The following is an 18,669-nucleotide window of genomic DNA, read 5'->3' as shown; positions in this document are numbered from 1 at the left end:
TTGTAACTGAACGATAGTCACATCTAAGTTGTGAAACAGTCACAGTTAAGTTGTAACTTAATTGAATTTTGTTTAAAGAAATTATACTACAATATAGTATAAATAGAGGTCAAAACAATATTTTTACTCAAAATAATATATAGTATAGTGGTGTGAATTGTCTCTTTCAATTTACCAAGACAGTCACAATTAATGTAATATTTGTGATGTAATATTTTTTTTATTGTAGTAACATGTGATGTAATATTTGTAAATTCTAATATATTTTAATTTATTAATTTATTTGACTTTTCAACTAATACCTAATCTAAAATGCTATTTAATTTTAGTACCTAAACTAAAGAGTTATTGAAATTTAGTAGTTAGAATCAATAGACCTTTTATTTTCAATAGATTAAGAATATCACATCCGCAAGTCACGTGTGATATTACAGTGGTATACAATAATTTTGACATATTCTTTATTCACTCTCTTTCTTTGGTTAATTAATTTATTATTCATTTACCCAAAATAAATGTCCCGTTAATCAGTAATTTGTTTTGGCCATCCATTAATTAGTAATTTAGTATACAAAAAATGTAAACTTTATGATTCACTTGCCACAACGGCGTCGTATCCGACTGTGGTCCACGGTTTATACTTTAATGAACCTCAAAACGCAGAGACCGTGGCACCTTGGCCACCACTTGCCCAGTTCCAACCCCCTTACCCAGACCCGGTTCACGGTCGACTCCCAAGGTCCGAAGCGAAGAACAGCAGCCCACACAGAAAAACATGGCAAAGAAAACTAAAAAGTCTCAGAAGTCTCGCTCATCTTCCTCCGCCAAGACCCCAGAAAAAGCTTCTACTGGGTAATTTTCTTCCACTCCATCTGTATTTTCTTTTCCTCTATACATGTTCATCACAGTTTTATGCTGTTTGACCCTTGACCCTTTGTTGGTTGTTGAGAAAACTCGGGAAACGAGAAAGGATGGAAGACTAAAGCAACAGATGGAAATTTTTGTTATTTAGTTTAATGGGTTGTGTTGTTTTGCGTTCCATAATGTGGAGAAGTCATTTCTGCTCAGCCAAGTAGTTGTGCGAGGCTCAGTTGGGAGGTTGGGTTTGCTTTGTTAGTTGAAAAATGGGAAACCGGACATGGATAGTCTTATTTCTTGTAGTTTCTTAAGGTTTTTCTATAGTTTTGTACCTTTTTAGACTGCTTTATATGCACTCACACTCTGGCTGGTTGCTGAGAAGTGGGAAATTGGGTGAAAGAAAAGAGAAGAAGAAACAAAGAAGTGACTAGGAGGAAGAAATTTGTTAGATTTATGATTTATGTTGCTCTGGGTTCCTATAGTATGTTTGGTGCTCCTTTGAGGCTCAAGTTCATGGAGGGTTTTTGAGTCTACTGTGCTTTTGACAGTTTGAATTATTGAAGGTTGACTGTTTTGTTTGTTCCTCCCACCCCCCCACTTCTCCTTTGAGATGTTGGCAGTAATTTAAAAGAAATTCTTGAAAATTTTTAGGAAGATGGTGTTGAAGGTAAAACCAAGTGAGGGGACAAAGAGGTCAGCAAGATTAAGCAGACTTGCCGCGGAGGGAAAGAGACCCATTTCAGTAGAAATTTCCAAAACCAAGCCGAAGAAAAAAAGTGCAAAAATTGATCACAAGATGCCCAAGAAACCACCAACTGCTTTCTTCTATTTCTTGTATGTTCCTTCATTTTCTCCCTTCTATATTATCTTCTAGACTTCTATAGTTATTTGACATATTGCACTTTGTATAATGCATTATCCATAGTACTTGATTATATTACCAACATGCTCGATGATGTTTATCGCGAGCTAGTGTCAGTCCTATAAGAACTCATCATGCTTTTAGTTGGGTATATATGAAATTATCAGTGTGACTTTGGTTCTGGTCTTTAGACTTTGGATTAACAGTGCTTCTCAGTTTGGATATTTTCTTAGTAGCTTCTAGCTACTGTTGTTTCATCAGCACAAGGTCAGGTTGGCCAAAGCCAGTTTTTACTTGAATTATTATCGCACTTACTTTTCATAATGTGGACTTTATTTATTAGACTTTGCCTAAGCTCTTTATTGTTCTTTTGTTATATATATTATTCACATTTTTCAGTCATTGATCATAATTTATAATGCCTCAATGAAAGCACTAGTTATCAAGCTCACTCTGAGCAGCTTTCTCATATATGAAGAACCATAAGTATCTGGAGATTTTAGTGTCTTAACTGGATTTTTATTTGATTAAGGGAGGATTTTCGCAAGGAATTTCAAGAGCAGAATCCAGATGTCAAGTCAATGCGTGAGGTAAGTTTACGATGTAGTTCATGCTATAATTCGTTTAATCTTTTTTGCTTGTTTCTCATCTGTTGTTCATTCCATCAGTTCTCTTGTATATGAACTATACACTACTTAATTTTCAGGTTGGAAAGGCGTGTGGAGAAAAGTGGAAAACAATGACATATGAGGTTCGTGATTTGTGTGCTTTTGTTTGACTTCTTTTTTTCCTCTCTCTAAAGTTCTGTAAGACGTGATTTCATTATTGAGCGTGAATCAAGATGAATAATAGGTGGTTTTGTCTTGTTTATTAGCATGGTACAACTTCTTATCGTGCTTGGATGATAAAGGGTATTTTACCAATAACAATTAGTTTATTTATCTGCAAGAAACCCTTGGTGTCATAATGCAAATAGGCAAAAGTTTTGATGATTTATCAAATAATTGTCAATCCACACATTTTGGCATTGCATTTTGAACTTCCTTTGTACTCCTTGGTCGATGAAATATGACTCTCTTGAAAACTTGGGGGTCTATTTAACATAATGTTATGAGCTGTAGTTTGGTTAGTATGACCTGTTGACTAGTGTAGACTTGTTTGATGTATATGTAATTTTCTTTAAAACTTGAGATGTTTATTATAGGGGATCACATATTACTTAAATACTCTTTTTCTTTTTTTGCTTACAATGAGACTTGAACATAGGTTCTATCCCCTCCTCATCCCACCTTAATGCCATTTGTGCGCACAAAATTTGTATGGAACAAACTCAATTCAATGTTTGGTAACTATATATAGTTGTGTATAACTTTTGCCATTTGTAATATCTCAAAAGTATATTAAGAGATGAACCCTGATTAGTTTTATGGATGTAGAGCTTGATTTAGGACTTGATTAAAGTGCTTCTATACTTTAGCTTATACTAAGAAGTTCAACTATAGCTCACACCTATCTACACTGAACTGATCCACCTTAGGTTCATACGATTTTCAGCCAAGTGGTACTGGCTGAAGCGTGTAACTGCTCTTTCCTATCTTGTTTTGGACTATCAATTGTTACTCATTCATCTTGCTGCGTGAAGCATCAAATAACTTTTTGATTATTTGACTGGTTACTAGTTTCCTAATAAATGGTAATGCAGGCCAAAATTAGCTCAGAGCATTGCTTTATTTATTCATTTTTTTCCTTGATATATTAGGAAAAAGTTCAATATTATGATATAGCCACGGAGAAACGAGCTGAGTTTGACAGTGCCATGGCAGAATATATTGAGAGAAAGGTAGACTTACATAATCTTTGTGGTTAATAAGCTGAACCTTATCTTACAAGCAATGCCCATTGGTGGTAAATTTCAATTTACTAAGTAGATTTTAAACATTTGCAGGAGAGTGGTGAGGATGAAGAAACGGAGGAAGACGAAGATTTCTGTATCTAAGTTATCATGTTTCTATAGGGTGGAAGTAAACAAGTAGTATACTAATTTAGGGGTCTGTAGTCGTGTGTCCTATTGAAACTGTCAATGGCTGTATCATTTTGACAGTATCATTTTTGTGTATATCTGTTCACAATTGGATTTTAGTAGTGAAAATGCAGATTTTAACAGTCGGTATGTACTTTATTTAATTGGAAGATGACAAGTCTAATCCTTATGTGGAACTTCCGTTTGAGTTTATACTGACCCCAGGCTTTTGCATTGGATAACACCAGTAACAAATTCTGTTCTTGAATTAGCAACATTATTTGGTCCCCCTCTTCTGCAATGTACTTTGTTTTCTCTTCGGCAACGAGTCTTTGCTTCAGTTGCATTAAAAGATACTTAAATTGTACAGACTTATTGTGGCATTATAGTCTCCTTCAAGATCTTTATTAATTCTTCTAGAAAAAAACACAAAAACAAAATCAAAAACATCCCAGAGAGCCTTTCCTGATACAGTGATGCCTAACAAAAATATTTTGCTGATACAATAAAGGCTTATAACTTTGGCTTGTATAGGAGGCTACGCTCTTAGAGTCCTATACTTGGCATTTTTGCTTGATAGTTATTAGACATAGCGAAAACAGTTGGAAAACACATGTAAGGCTAAGGATATGAGGAAAAAGCAACTGCAGCTCTTTTTTTTTTTTTTTGGCCACAACTGCAACTCTTATTTATGAGGAAATGTTGCCCAACAATGTATGTATGTTACACTAAACACCTCATAATTTTATGTCACCTTAATCCTATAAATATGTTTATGGATTACAGCATCAAAGTTTTTTCTTCAATTGTTGTGCGCATACCAGCTGATGCTCCTAATGAATCGGCTATACTCCTCACTTCTGCAATCATTGCAACCACATTATTAAGCTTGTTAACTGCCGAGCCCACGCCCTGTATTCAAGAGTGATGCAAACATCAGTATGTTAACCACAAAAAATTGCAGAACAATGTGCACCAGCTGCCATTGATGAACTTTGCATAGACATGATGAGCCTCCTTGCAGAAATAGAAACAGGTTTATGGTTTACGTACCACACCCGCAGCTCCTGCTGCTATGGCCATTGGTGCTGTGACTGCACTTAGTCCAGATGAACACATGACAGGAATCTTAACAGCCCGTGAAATCGAATATGCTGCTGCTAATGTTGGTGTTGCCTAAAACACGAAATATAATTGTCAAATTTGTCTGTTGGAATAAAGACTTTATGCAGAATGCAATCCAGGTTGCTATTACTTATGAAGTTATGATCAATTTGAAATTTCCAAATCATTTTGAACATGCTTGGCTGCTTTTGTGGCAAGTACTAGTGAAAGCCTTTTGCATAGATATGTGGTTGTCTGGTTGATGTTGCCAGAATTCAATTGCAGGTTCTCTTGTTTTATTTTGTCTACTTAATGTACAGATTTTTATGGGTTACTCTCATATCACCTTCTCGACCAAACCAAGAACACCTGATTTTGAGGGATTGGAGCATTTTCCTCCTTCAGTTTGAATGATGTCTACACCTTCCTGCTCCAGCATCTCTGCAAGCCTGACCTGTCATTCAACTAGCTTGTTTAAACCAAATAAATGGTGCCAACATGCATGGATATATAAGCTTTTAGCAGTGCTCCTTGTGACCTGATCTGGGAGGCTTAGTGTATGTGGTACAGTGACTGATAAGGTCACAGATGGAAGAGTCCTCTTGGTCTCCTTTGTTAGATTTAATATCTGCAAAACTTAATAGAATGAGAAAAGAGAATTCTTGACAAACTTCTTTAACAGTTACATCAGCTGATAAGTATTCAATTGTCTAACTGTAACTGTACCTGCTCTGGAGTGAAAATCACACCCATCTCATAAAATGAGTCATAATTTCCAATCTCAACCTGCAAGAGCCATCAGCTCTATTAGGACAAACTGAAAAGGCACATTGTGATATTCTTGTCTAATTATGTATCATGCCCTTGAAAAGGAACCAGGTCACACAATCAAATTCTTGGCCTGAAATGCATGGCATGAAAGGAATTAGTATGTGGCCGAACCATCAGTGCTCCGGCTTCAACAGCAGCTGGGAATGCTGCTGGATCTACTGAAGAAACACAAACCTGCAGAATGGAGACATCTAATCAATTAAAAATATGTTCTTAAAAATTAAGGGTACTGAATTTTATGTGGCTGCGGATGAAAGAATTTTATGCAGCAGAGCTACAGTCATCCACCTAATCATTTAAACATCCGATTGATGCATCCAAACATGGGATTTACAGTTGGAAAAATGATGATCATGAGACCCTTATAAAGAGTATGAACATACCGGAAGAGAAGTTAAACTAATAGCAAGCTTCACCAACTCCGGGTCACAAGCTATATCCACATGAGTTGCTCCTCCCTATAGGTGCAATGACACAACATAATGACAAAAAATTGTAACATTAGGTGGGAAATTCAATGAAATTTGACACCAGAAAGCATAAAAAAAGAGACAAATTGTAACATGGAAAGCAATGGGCTAGCAGGCCAAACAAATTTTTATCACTTGGTACATCTATAAACTGAGTATGAAACAAACCTGCTCTGCAGCAGTAATGACTGATGCAACATTTTCCTTGTTAAAATTCTGCAAACCTGAAATAATCTGTAGAACACACAATTACATTAAAATTCTTGAATATCAAGGCAAAGGTATTCAATTTGAAGCCAAAGCAGTAAATCTAATCCTCCGTTTGGTTGAGTAAGGCTTTAGAACAGAGATGGGATATTGAGCAAAAACATTATTCCTTCCCCACATTTTCTCAGCAACCAAACAAAACAAAACATGCTAATTAAGGTTACATAATGGGAAGTGGGATTTGCTTTACCTTGAGTGCTCTACGTTCATGAAAATCCTTCAAGACTGATTCCTTGGTAGTTGATAGAAGTGCTTTAGTGGTTAAAGAGGCTCTTCTTTTCAGAGGCAAGCATGGCCTTGAAGACAGACACTGACCCAGAAGAGGGTTGTGGATAGGTCTCAAAATGGAGTGAGAGGATGGTGAAGTTGGAAGGCAAAGTGAGGCCTGAATCTCCATCTCTCCAGCTGGGGTTTAGAGGTTGCAAGTAATTGGAGGGAAAAGAGATAAGAGAGCCTGGCAGCTATATAGTACTGCATACTGTTTCAGACCAAGATAATTTTTGCTGCCACCTCATCATAACATACTATGATATAATTTGTTTTACAATAATGCTAGTTATCCCACATTTTTTCTTCTACATTTGTATCCTACTTGATGTGTCATTATTTTACTGGAAGAGTATTTTCTTTTTCTTTTTTAGATTTTATTTTTTAATTTTTAGTGTCCAATGTATGAATGTCATGTAAGATGTATGAAATTGTGGTATAAAAATGTGGTAAGTGTTACATTTTATTTTATGACCAAATGTCTATTTAACAATTGAATATAATTAAGTTTTGTTTGAGGAACTACACACTCTTAAAATTATTTGTACACATTTATTAACCACGTCTATAATAGAAAGACACATGTAATTCTAAATGTCATACAAACAAATTATTTTGATAATTAATATAATATGTACATAATGTGATTAACCATGCAATGTAAAAATGTGATTTTTTCTAGCATTATTCTTATTTATTTATTTTGAATCAAGGTCAGAAATTCGAAAAAAATATTTTTGTTAGGTAACAAAAAAAAAAAAAACTTTTTCTCTTGGCCAGAATTTTGAAATGTCAATAAAAGTTGTTAAATTATGTGTATAAGCCCAAGAATTATACTTGTAGAGTTGTAGGTGACTCCTTCAAATAAAAACACATCGCATTCATCTCTCTCTCCCTATATTTTTGTTGTTAGGAGGCCGAAGGGGAGCAAATTAGATCCATGTCTGGTGGGCAAGGTTCACACTACAAAACACTATGACAGGAATGCATTCAAGGCGACGATGGTGATGAATTGGAGGCCTAAAAGGGACATCAAGATTTGGGATATAGATGACAATTTGTTCCTGTTTGTGTTTGGAGACATGGAAGATAAAATGAGAGTGTGGTTGGACGATGGCCCTTGGACTTTTGACCAAGCCTTGGTAGTTTTGGACGAGCCGGATGGGGCTATAAACCCATCTGCCATGAAGCTAGACCTTGTGGCTTTCTGGGTCCAAGTCCATGACTTGCCATTGCTGTGCATGAATGATCGCCAACTGTTTGAGAGAATGCCATGGTGTTGGGAAGTATATGAGACTGAGAGTCATGTTGGATGGGTGAATTTCAAGTATGAAGGGCTTCCAGACTTTTGTTTCAGGTGTGGGATTATAGGGCACATGGAGAATGAGTGTGGGGATCAAGGAGTTGGTGAGGAAAGGGCATACCGCATATGGGTTGTGGTTGAAGGCAGGAGAAACTGAGCCTGGGGCTGCAGAAGAAGCAGATCAACCAAATGGTGGAGACTTTGAGTTTCAATCATAAAGGAAGCTCTGGCTAGCTGGATATTGGAATATGAAGGCCACACACACTTGTTATGGAAGGCCATTAAGGTAGTCCAAAATGACTTGGTTATAACATATAAAGAGACTTGGGGTTGTGACTCTTTAATTTGTTTGTTAATGTTTGGCTCTAGCTTGATCTCTGTCCTCAAATCCCACCTGTTCTAATAGTCCTGTTTAAAGGGCATTGGATCAGCAGAGTCCACTGCTCTTGTTTTGCTTAATTCCAAACTAGCATGGCCGGGAATGCCACACTTGTTGATTGGCCAAAAACAAAAAAGAACATTCAGTTTTCACATAGGGGGATCTTTCTAGGCAGCCATATTTGCAAAATTATACCTTATGAATGGAGGCAAAGCCATTACACAAGAGCCCTCTTTACCTATTTGCACAAATCAAACAGAGCACCCACAGGCAATTTGCAAAATTGAATATTAGCATTAGCTTTGTGCCTTTGTACAGAGAAAGAAGTCACAGAATTTATGAAAAAACAAAGAAGTCAACTAGGCATTAGCTTTGTGCCTTTGTACATAAACATATTAGCAACATGACAGAACCAATGTGCTGAGTTAGCCTAATCTCTCCTACCCAAAACCCAAGATGTTTCTTTCATTCATATATAGGAAGATTCATAGGAAGACTCTTGAAATCCATTCATGTCTGAAGCACCCATAAGCCAACAACTTGCACTGACAATTGTACCCTTGATTCCTTGAAGCAACATCATAAAGAAAACCAAATAAACAGAAAGAGTCAGGGAGAGACACCACAGCCTCAAAGGTTGAAGAGGAAGAAGAAACTCAAAGTTGGCAGCCGCAGAAAAGGTAGAAGAAACCGAGGCTGAGCACCAACACTATAGCCTCAAACACAGACACAATCTTGAAAACGATGTCGTCGTAGAAAGACACCTGCAGATTCAAAGGCCTAAACTTGAATGCAGACCCCAAGAACTTCCACCTCCAACTCCATGACTCTTTCTTCGTCCTCTTAAAGAAAGACCACCTCTTCTTGCCCAACATTTCTATTTCTCAATCCCGCCGGCTAGAGAGCCCTTAATTCCTTCTCTGCCTTCTTCTGCTTTGTGGGTTCGGTTTGGTTTGCGCGGAATGAGATAAGTCTGAAAGAGAAGGTGGTGGTTTTATTGGGGTGGGGAAGATTCGGTTTTCTTAGTAGGCAAGGACTCTAGGATATAAGGGGATTTTGGCGGCGGGGTGAGGGTATTTTGGTAATTTTCCAGAAGAGATGTGGACCTAGTGGGAGACCAACTGCTCCGCGTTTTGATGGAGTCAAGGGTAGTAGAAACGTGGGGGAGTGGGATTATGAGTTGTTTGGGTGTGTCCAGAAGGAAAACAACCTACCTATAGGCTAATTCCAGTCTCCCTCATTCCATCGAATCATGGCATGCCATATGTAAACGCTAGCTGTGTTTTGGCTGTTTTTTTTTTTTTTTTTTTTTTTTTTGTGTTTGGTCTTTGTTCAAATTCCAAAAAGACAACTACGAACGAAAAATCCATACCTGTTTTTGGCCGTCTTAGCCCTTTTTTAGTTAGAGAAAATATTAAGGCATTATATATTACATTACTCTTTTATTGAATGTGATCAGAAAATATGACTCATACATCAAAATAAGATGGCATTTTAAGAAAATAAAGACTTAATTAGACTGAATATTTCGAGAAACCCAAAACCAATCCAGATTCCTTTTTGCTATACGTAGAACCAAAACTTCCAATTAATGGGTACAATATGCCAATATAAAAATCATCATTGAATAACAATCTGTGTGACAGAGAAATTAAAGACAGACAAATTTGGGGACATAAGCTCTGTTAAAAACTTGAGTGATGTGTCATATTAGAGCTGCATGTGAATATTATTAATCTGACTACTACATGCAGTTATGTATAATTGATGACCTATCTCCCGTTCCAAACAAAATTGACCAAAAGGAAAACGACTTTAATATTCATTATCTGTATCATTGGTTATATGTGGCAGTTGGTCTCAGGCCAATTGTATGTCCAAATCCAGTCGAAGAAATTATTCTGTCAATTACTTAATAATTTTAACAAAGCTTTGGTGGACATTAAAAAAAAAAAAAAAAAGCTAGAAAAGAAAAAGCAGATAGAATATGCTACGTACTCAATTGACAATTGCATGCATGGAACTCCATTCAGTTCACGAAACTATGACAAGTGTGATTGGGACGGTGGAGTAGATATATATGTTTTTACCGAAAGTGAAAAAGCAAGGAATTTCACAACCATATATGGTATTTATAATTCCCTTCTTCAATGAGTATTAACTGGATGATGCAAACGTACAGAAAATTATAATGTTATTATTTCCAACATGATATTTTTAATTCTTTAGAGATTTTTACATTGAGGTCGACTGGGAATAATGGTTATGTTCTTGTTGTTTCCTAGCTTTATACTTAACGTACCAATTCTTTTTAGACTCCTTTAGATAGTGTCTGATCAGGAACATCGATCTCTGCTAAGTGCTAGCAGATGGCCAGTGAATCGGTGATGCAAGTTTTTTTTTTTTTTTGAGAAATGATGGTGATACATAATTAATTAAATTTAGGTTTATAAATTAATTGCTGGCTTTCACTGTTTCAACCAGAAAAATAAAAAAAATAACAGAATGAGTATTATAATTGTGGAAATAAAAAATAGCCTGCCTATAATAGTCGAGGACACAACGGTAACTAGCCATTAATTATTTAGTTTATTTAGATGATCTAGAACAAAGGAAGAGTGTGGTCCAATTCTAGGAATGTTATGTTGATGAAGGAAGGAAATAGTGTGTCGATTTATTTCCATATTTGTCCAGGTCGATAATGCATGCATACAACTGTACATACGAGTTGCTCACTCGTTTTGCCAAACGGTATTCGACAGACTGACAGAGGGTGCGATCGAGTAATATTCCATATTGTCGTCCCATGCCTACAAAATTAAGCAAATTCTTTTATACTCAATTCTTTCTAGCTCTTTGACCAAAGAAAAATAATTTTTTTCTAGCTCTACAGATATGCCTTTGGCATGGTCTTCCAATTCCTAGGAGACCATATATAGCATCATATATCATCAAATTTTCCATATAAAATTGTTAATTAAGATTTAATTTATAGAAGGTTTCATTAATATATTAATTTTTTTACGGAATAGTGGACATAATTAGACGTGGACTCTACAAATCAATTCAAGTGGCAATGCATGAGGTTCAATTTTATTTTATTTTGGTAACCAAGAGTGTTCTGGGCCAATTTTCGTGCACCAGACTAATTCCTTGAGCCGGTCAAAAACAGACAATCAACGCTGGCCCTAGGGGATTCACAAGAAATTTTACCTCCCTTACTACCTGGCTCCAAAGGTCGAATTGGAGACCCAAATTCGGGTGCCTAGATTTACAGCTATACATCCGAACCAACTTCTCCAACACCTTGAAGTTGTGATTCAATTTTTTCATTTAGGGGCAATGTGAAATCGACTAGCCCAATTGTTTGAGGGCCTAGATGTACAATTTCCCTAAATAAAATAGATAAGATGAGGCCTTTATGTAAAAGGGCCCAAATTAACGCTTGTTTGTCATGTATTTGGGCTTAGATTTAAGACAAGTCTTTTTTGTGCATATAAAATTTATGGCTAACATTAAGTTATAACTTTTCTTAGAAGTCTCACAAGACATTCTATATTTTACGGGGAAAAAGACATTTGAATGTGAGTTATTGGATCTATTTAACGAGTAACACTAACTTCTATATAAAAAAATGAGAAGAATTAATGTTATGACCTGAATGGCTGAATGCTATACGGGTCAAACGGCTTACCCTTACTTGCAAAAGAGAGCATATGTTAGGTCTAACTCTTTCTCTTTTGGATGAATCATGCTTCTTATATACAAAATTGCACAAAAGAAGCTCATCTAAAGCAAAATCGAAGAATTGTTGAAATACACGTGTTCATACCCTATTTATCAAAATTTCAAATCATTTTGTTTAGGGAATAGCAGGGTTGCCCATATTTGCTCAACTTATGTTTCTAGGTTATTTCAAGTTGTCCAAATTAATTCATGTTAGTGGGTTGTGTTCGTATTAGTAATATTTAACACGACACGAAATGATAAGACACGAACACGAAACGACATGACACGAACACAACCCACTAACATGAATTGCCACCTTTGGTCTTGTATTTGGGCTTAGCTTTGGACTGGCCCTTTCTAAACATATAAAACTTATGGCTATCATTAAATTATAACCTTTCTTAGAACTCTTATACGAGATCTTGCATTTTAAAGGAGAAAAAACATTTGGATGTAAGTCGTTAGATTTATTTAATGAGTAACGCTCACTAGCTTCTATAAAGAAGTAAATGAGAAGAATTAATATTATGACTCAAATGCTATACGGGTCAAACCACCTAACCCTTCGGCCACCTGTCAGGTCTAACAACTCTCTCGCTTTTGAGCAACATAATTTTTGCTCAAGACCTAAAGTTATATGTATGGGTTGTTTGGATTGTCCAAATTATGTTATTTTGAGTAGGTCGGACAACAAAATTGATACTAAAATTCTCAATTTTGAAAGTTCTTCTTTTTAGTTCCTCCCATAGACATAGCTTACATATCAGGCTCAGCATTCTTAGAAAACAATCGAATCGAGGGTCTGGCCGGAGGAGAATCGTGGTCTCGTAGCACCACGACAACACCGATTCTTGTTATTTTTCCGATCCCCCCATGCCGTGACTTAAACAAATCTAAGTGGTTGAGTGATGAATACCCAAAAACGTACATTACTAAAAGAGCTAAATGCGATTAATCACCACATACATCCACATTTGCGCACAAATTAATTTGTGGCTTGTGCGCCCTGCATGTGAAGATGTGATTGTGGAGATAACATTAGAAACATACACAGCATAAATTTCTAGCAAAAGCAAACATGTTTATCTAATTTCAACCCATTACTTATATTAGGAAATTCTATTTCAGAAACTTAACCAAACAAACAAACAGGGAAACATTCATGATACCACTAGAAAATGAATTAAAATTAAGGACTCTCAGCCACTTTTAGCAACAGCCTTAGCCTTTCGCACCGGCTGGTTTGACAGGAGCAGCAAAGAAGACGATGCCTCCATGTCACTGGCTCTCGCCTTGACATTCTCATGCAATTCTTCCAGCGACCCTTTGAGTTTCTGAAGCTCTGGCAGGTTAATCTCACCAATTGCTGCTTTGTTTTTGAGGCCCATAGGCCCCTTACCCCTTTTCAGTGCCCTATCAAGGCTCTCCCCCCTTTTCTTCTCAGCCTCCAACTGCTTGAGCACGTCACCAAGCTCTTGGTTTAGCCTCTCCCCACCTTCATCTTTTGATGAACAAGACCCAACAAAGCAATCACTCGGATTTGGGTCCTCCTCCTCATCCTCCTCATTTAGAAACCTGTCTGCAATGGACTCCACATTTGGTTGTCCAAATGAAAAGGGCTTGCCCCCAGGAGAGAAAACAACAACAGCAACCTCAGCACCACACAGAGTGGCTAGTTCATTTGCCTTCTTGAACAGGCCAGTCCTGCGCTTGGAGAAGGTGACCTGCCTAGAGCTGCTGTCCTGCACCATTTGCATCTCAATTTTTCTCCTTCCCATCTCTATTTTTTGTTTGTAAAATTTATGGGATAGTTGGGAGGAAATGTGAGATTTGTGCACCCATATAAAAGGTTCAGTGTTTCTAATATTGGGTTTTTGCTACCCCTTAATTCTATGTGTAATTTGCTGATAAGGAAAGCAATTAATGATCTTTCCTTCTCTGTTTGAATATATGCTACCAAATAATGAATTCAATTTTCAGACTTTTGGGCTGGCAAGCCTGGCATCATTCAAATCCAATTTAGGATATCAGATTCTGGTTAAAGGATGAATTTAATTTTGTGCAAAAGCCATTTGGATTTGCCTATTGAATGAGAACAAAAAGTTGTGTGGTTGGTCCACAGCAACATTAGGTAATTAAGCTTCTCTTTGTGGTTAGTGCAATTGTTACTTATTGGATTCTAAGGACCTTAATTGTCTGAGAAGGATGGCCGCCTGATTGAAATATTTTGTCGAATGGATGATTGCGTATTAGAGGAATTAAGGGTAGGGATTGATTCTGAGAAAGTAAGTAGTACATGTAACATAATTGGTTTTTTAAAATGATGGTTATAAAGAATAAAAGGGGATGTGATTTGTATCAATTAATGACCAACTAATAAATTTGTGAGGCCACAGATTCTGTGATGATGCATATGGCCCCCCAAATGGCAAGGGATAGGTTGACATCTCTACCAATTAACGAACAATGGTTACCAACTTACCAATTATGTATAAATGACTTACTTTTAATTGCCAAGGAAAGTTTTATCCTTAATGTTATTGCCTTAAAATGTCATATAGTGTTTGTCAAACATTTAAGTTAAGAATTGTGTGGATCTAAGTGCAAGTGTTACACATCCGCCGGATAAGTGATTGTTTAACATTGGATATATTAAGAGGAAAACTTTTGTAAGTCGTACTAAGATTGTTCTTTTTAAAATATTCCAAACTTAGTTAAAGTGGTTAAAATTGTACACAATATCAGTGCAACATGAGAGACTGATGAGCATGGGCCCCAATAAGTGGTGTTTCATTGTTTCATATGAAATGTGATCATCGTTTAGGATGGAATAAACACATTTACTATGAAACAATAAGGCTTTTAGTCATAAGTCGTGAAAAGTGTTGTGATTGTGTAATACCTAAAAATGGCCCGTAACTAAAAACTTGTAGTGACAACTTGTACTAAATGTGTTATACAGAGTACAACAACTTCTGTCACTGAAAGTTTTAGCTACAACCCTTCTAGTAATGAAAATGTAATTGTCACTAGATCTATATATATATTGATTGCAACCAAATATAACATTAGTAACAATTATTCCTATGACTAATTTTTATTTTTATTTTGGAGTGTGGTCAACTATAGGGTTGAATGTATATTTATGATTGACCACTTGAAAATATAACATGTCTTATTTGTGACCCAAGAAGGTTTATTTATATATATATATCACATAATACCTAAACGTACTATTCAATAATCACTAGCTTATACAATACATTTCTATAATTCATGAAAAGGGGCTTCCAGTTGATATGTGAGAAATCATGCAAATTAATGGGATCAAGGTAATGCATCATACAACTTGAATTGATATATATAGTCAAGTAGAAAATAAAATTTTTGTGATTATAATGCCACGGTGTAACTAATTCATTCAAGTTTTAATACGTGCAAAATTTTAAACGTATTTTTTAAGATTTTAGATTTAATAATTGTACACGTGTTGTAATTTGGATAAATTAGTTAAACTATCACGTTACACTTACATTGAAAAGGGAGGTAAAATTTCTTATAAATTCCTTAAGCTCGGCGTGAATTGCCTACATTTGACCGGCCCCAAGAGATTAGTTTGGTGCGAAATATTAAAAAACTAGTCCAAGACACTTTCGGTTATAAATATATATATATATATATATATCTCAAGAAAAAAATATTGAAAAATCTATATTAATGGTGTATAGCAATTAGCAACAATTAAATTATAAAACTAGCCCGCGACATCGATCCATCCTAGAATTGAAAAGCCCTATCTAGCATGAAATTTTGTAAACATGAGTACATGACGACTGCCATAATCATAATAACCAGGAGGGAAAAGAGGGCCAATCGATCACTCGTGGATTATTAGCAGACCCATGAAAGGTTTAAGCTTGAGAAGAAGAAGAGGTGGAGGCCATGGATCCATGCATCTGTCGAAGCTCCTCCACACGAGATTGCATAGTGCATGTGGTCCACGTTGTTGTTTTCGGGTGGGGCCCGGTTCAGAAAACAGTTGACGACATAGGAAAAAGGTTCACCCGAAGGTGAGAAGATCACAACGGCCACCTCGTTAGCTTTCTTGAATATATATACACCGGACCGACGCTTAGAGAAAGTAGCAAGAAGATCGTCTTCGTTTGCAATCTTCTTCATCTCCAGCTTTTCTTGCCCAAGTGTTTTTTCTTTTTCTGTAAAATGAAAAAGGAAATTAATGGGCTTGCTTTGCTTTTCCTCCTAGTTTTGATGGATTTATATATTGGAAGAAAAACATGTAATTAAATAGGTAATTAATTAAATGCATTGACCATATATGTAATTTATTTTTTTAATGGGAAAAAAATTGTGGGACAACTAGCATTATTGTTTGTCCATATGCATGTATTTTCAAACTCTATGATGCAATATGTTGTCATATATAATCATCTTTTCTGTCACATGCATATCTCTTTTGACAATTTATATATTCATTGTGAGGAATATTTAGAAACTGATCGAGTATTCTTTTCTAAAATTAAAATGCTAATTAGTTAATTAAAAAAACTTAATTTGCACATATCAAAATAGGACAAGAAACATCTCAGTAGATATATAATTAATGGTGTCCCAAATTTCTTTACATATAAGGAAGATATATATAATAAAATATATGGCTAATGAAATTAATGTATCCCAACATCCTTAACCATGTTTTGCACCCTAAGTTTTGGGTATCAATTAAAACTATAGGAGAATGCTGCACAGCACTTGCCTTGTGCTGTGTTTGCCACGTAGCATATATGTTCTTGCATATGAGAACAACCGAGGGATATGGCATATAGCCCAAGGCCGGTCATGGACTATATGACTGCTTTAAAGCTTCCATTGTGGCAAAAAAAAAAGACTTCCATTAAAATCTTTAACCAAAAAAAAAAGGCCAAAAATGACTTGCAAGCTAATTTGGGCCTAAGATGATAGAACATTAGGCTCATTAGCAATGAGCATGATCCATTATAGTTAGATGCACCAATTGGGTTAGAATTAAACCCAGTAGATAAATACCTTATGAGTAATTATAAAGGCAAATTATTATCCAAATTTTTTGATATTAGTGAATACGATAAATAATTAAAATTTCTAACTTATCATGAATGAATTTTAAAATAGATCCAAATACAAACAAAATGAATGGGATGCATCTAAGACTTTATTTTTTTATTCGTAAATATGCCTAATATTAAAGGAGACCATGCAAGAGAGTAATACAATTCGATTTATTTATTTAGACACTACCATAAAATGATCATTTTCGTTCACTGACCTTATGAATTGACAATCACCCTTTGCAGGAGGTAATGATCTGGTCAAATTCGTAATCTTTATCTCTCATCTTCATTTCAATCTTTTGGCGGTCCTTCGTTATTTTGACATTCATGGTTTATTTACTCTAAACCCATCAGAGACCATTGCAAATGACACTAAACACAAAGTAGAGAAGTGGGCAATAATTTGATACAAAGGAATTTGAGAAATGGTGTATGGTCCTTGTGTTGGTGAAGCGACCTATAAATATGAGGAAAAAGTTTGGTAATTAAATGCCGTAACATCACTTATATTTTATTTCCAAATTGAGCACCTTAGAAATATTTTTTTTTAATATTAACACCTTAGAAATTACTATGGACAACCAACTTGTGTGAGCAATCTCAACCATACATACATATCAGATTCATTATAGGACCCACATCAATACATGCTTGAAATTGTCCACGTACCATACAGTGCGTGGCCATTACTTGTAGAATTTCTACCAATTAGCTTATAGTCGGTACTTCTCTCTACAATGTTGGAGAATTTCCAATTTCAATGCTTCCATCTTCCAAATAAAAAAAATAATTATATTTTAATTACTCTAATTTTTAACCCTTTACTCCACAGATTCCAATCCTTTTTTTTTTTTTTAATTATCCTATACCTATTAATCTATTATGTTGAATTTCATTTTTGGTCTCTATAGTTTGTGTTAAGCTTTATTTTTATACTAGTAGTTTCAATTATTATGATTTTAGTCATGTAATTTACAAATCGTTGCAATTCAAGAGTATGAAAGCATTTTCATATATTAATTTGTTACATTCATCATTGGATTGCTAACGGTATGTAAAATATATGACTAAAACTACAATGATTTATAATGAATTTGAAGATTTAATAAAGGAAAAATGTTATCAAAAGGACTATAACTATACCCATATTTTCAGTTGAGGATCCCGTTTTCACTTTGCTTCAATTAAAGACTATTATTTTTCAAGTGCTTCAATCAAGGATATTCTGTCAATTATGTCAAAACTTTCATTAAAATTGATCACGTGAGGGTCACGTGACCAATTTATAAGGGCAAAAAAGTCTTTTCTCATTAAAAAAAACTAAATAAATTTAAACAAATTTAAAAACAAAACAAAAAATTCCTTCCATCTCCCACCTTCGCCACCCCCTGCACCATGTCGACCCAACACTCCCAAGCTCCCAACTTTTCCACTTCGCCTCATCCCCTTAACAAAACACAGGTAAGTAAAG

General features: G+C 35.5%; 4 protein-coding genes across 4 annotated transcripts; 2 read left to right on the top strand and 2 right to left on the bottom strand.

Moving 5' to 3' along the window:
* Positions 1–692: 692 nt before the first annotated feature.
* On the top strand, positions 693–3,953 carry LOC147297109 (HMG-box (high mobility group) DNA-binding family protein). Its single transcript, XM_086252747.1, has 6 exons — positions 693–852; positions 1,510–1,692; positions 2,253–2,310; positions 2,427–2,471; positions 3,480–3,560; positions 3,666–3,953. Exons 1-6 carry the CDS (start codon positions 776–778, stop codon positions 3,714–3,716), a joined length of 495 nt encoding a protein of 164 aa, XP_086108873.1. The 5' UTR covers positions 693–775; the 3' UTR covers positions 3,717–3,953.
* A 417-nt stretch (positions 3,954–4,370) lies between these two features.
* On the bottom strand, positions 4,371–6,847 carry LOC147297108 (uncharacterized protein ycf23-like). Its single transcript, XM_086252746.1, has 9 exons — positions 6,603–6,847; positions 6,314–6,379; positions 6,059–6,133; positions 5,787–5,849; positions 5,571–5,630; positions 5,383–5,472; positions 5,191–5,298; positions 4,794–4,916; positions 4,371–4,652 (listed from the first exon to the last, which is right to left on the bottom strand). The coding sequence occupies exons 1-9, from the start codon at positions 6,807–6,809 to the stop codon at positions 4,521–4,523; spliced, it is 924 nt and encodes a 307-aa protein (XP_086108872.1). The 5' UTR covers positions 6,810–6,847; the 3' UTR covers positions 4,371–4,520.
* Positions 6,848–7,680: 833 nt separating this feature from the next.
* Positions 7,681–8,139, top strand: LOC147297107 (uncharacterized). Its single transcript, XM_086230013.1, has one exon. It carries the CDS (start codon positions 7,681–7,683, stop codon positions 8,137–8,139), a length of 459 nt encoding a protein of 152 aa, XP_086086139.1.
* A 5,110-nt stretch (positions 8,140–13,249) lies between these two features.
* AGL29 (AGAMOUS-like 29) lies at positions 13,250–14,046 on the bottom strand. Its single transcript, XM_086228697.1, has one exon. It carries the CDS (start codon positions 13,866–13,868, stop codon positions 13,290–13,292), a length of 579 nt encoding a protein of 192 aa, XP_086084823.1. The 5' UTR covers positions 13,869–14,046; the 3' UTR covers positions 13,250–13,289.
* Positions 14,047–18,669: the final 4,623 nt, after the last annotated feature.

Source organism: Dryas octopetala, chromosome 1, assembly GCF_963921425.1.
Source record: "Dryas octopetala chromosome 1, drDryOcto1.1, whole genome shotgun sequence".
Classification (NCBI taxonomy): Eukaryota; Viridiplantae; Streptophyta; class Magnoliopsida; order Rosales; family Rosaceae; genus Dryas; species Dryas octopetala.
Note: the sequence above shows the minus strand (reverse complement) of the source record. Positions and strands in the feature narration are given on the sequence as shown.

What these genes read in the sequence shown, in the direction of transcription:
- LOC147297109 (XM_086252747.1), top strand. Translation starts at nt 776, where the DNA reads ATGGCAAAGAAAACTAAAAAGTCTCAGAAGTCTCGCTCATCTTCCTCC. An exon ending in ACTGCTTTCTTCTATTTCTT is followed by an intron (nt 1,693 to 2,252) that starts GTATGTTCCTTC and finishes TATTTGATTAAG; the next exon opens with GGAGGATTTTCGCAAGGAAT. An exon ending in GGAAAACAATGACATATGAG is followed by an intron (nt 2,472 to 3,479) that starts GTTCGTGATTTG and finishes TTGATATATTAG; the next exon opens with GAAAAAGTTCAATATTATGA.
- LOC147297108 (XM_086252746.1), bottom strand. Translation starts at nt 6,809, where the DNA reads ATGGAGATTCAGGCCTCACTTTGCCTTCCAACTTCACCATCCTCTCAC. An exon ending in TTAGTTTAACTTCTCTTCCG is followed by an intron (nt 5,850 to 6,058) that starts GTATGTTCATAC and finishes TCCATTCTGCAG; the next exon opens with GTTTGTGTTTCTTCAGTAGA. An exon ending in TTGAAGCCGGAGCACTGATG is followed by an intron (nt 5,631 to 5,786) that starts GTTCGGCCACAT and finishes TGGCTCTTGCAG; the next exon opens with GTTGAGATTGGAAATTATGA.
- LOC147297107 (XM_086230013.1), top strand. Translation starts at nt 7,681, where the DNA reads ATGGTGATGAATTGGAGGCCTAAAAGGGACATCAAGATTTGGGATATA.
- AGL29 (XM_086228697.1), bottom strand. Translation starts at nt 13,868, where the DNA reads ATGGGAAGGAGAAAAATTGAGATGCAAATGGTGCAGGACAGCAGCTCT.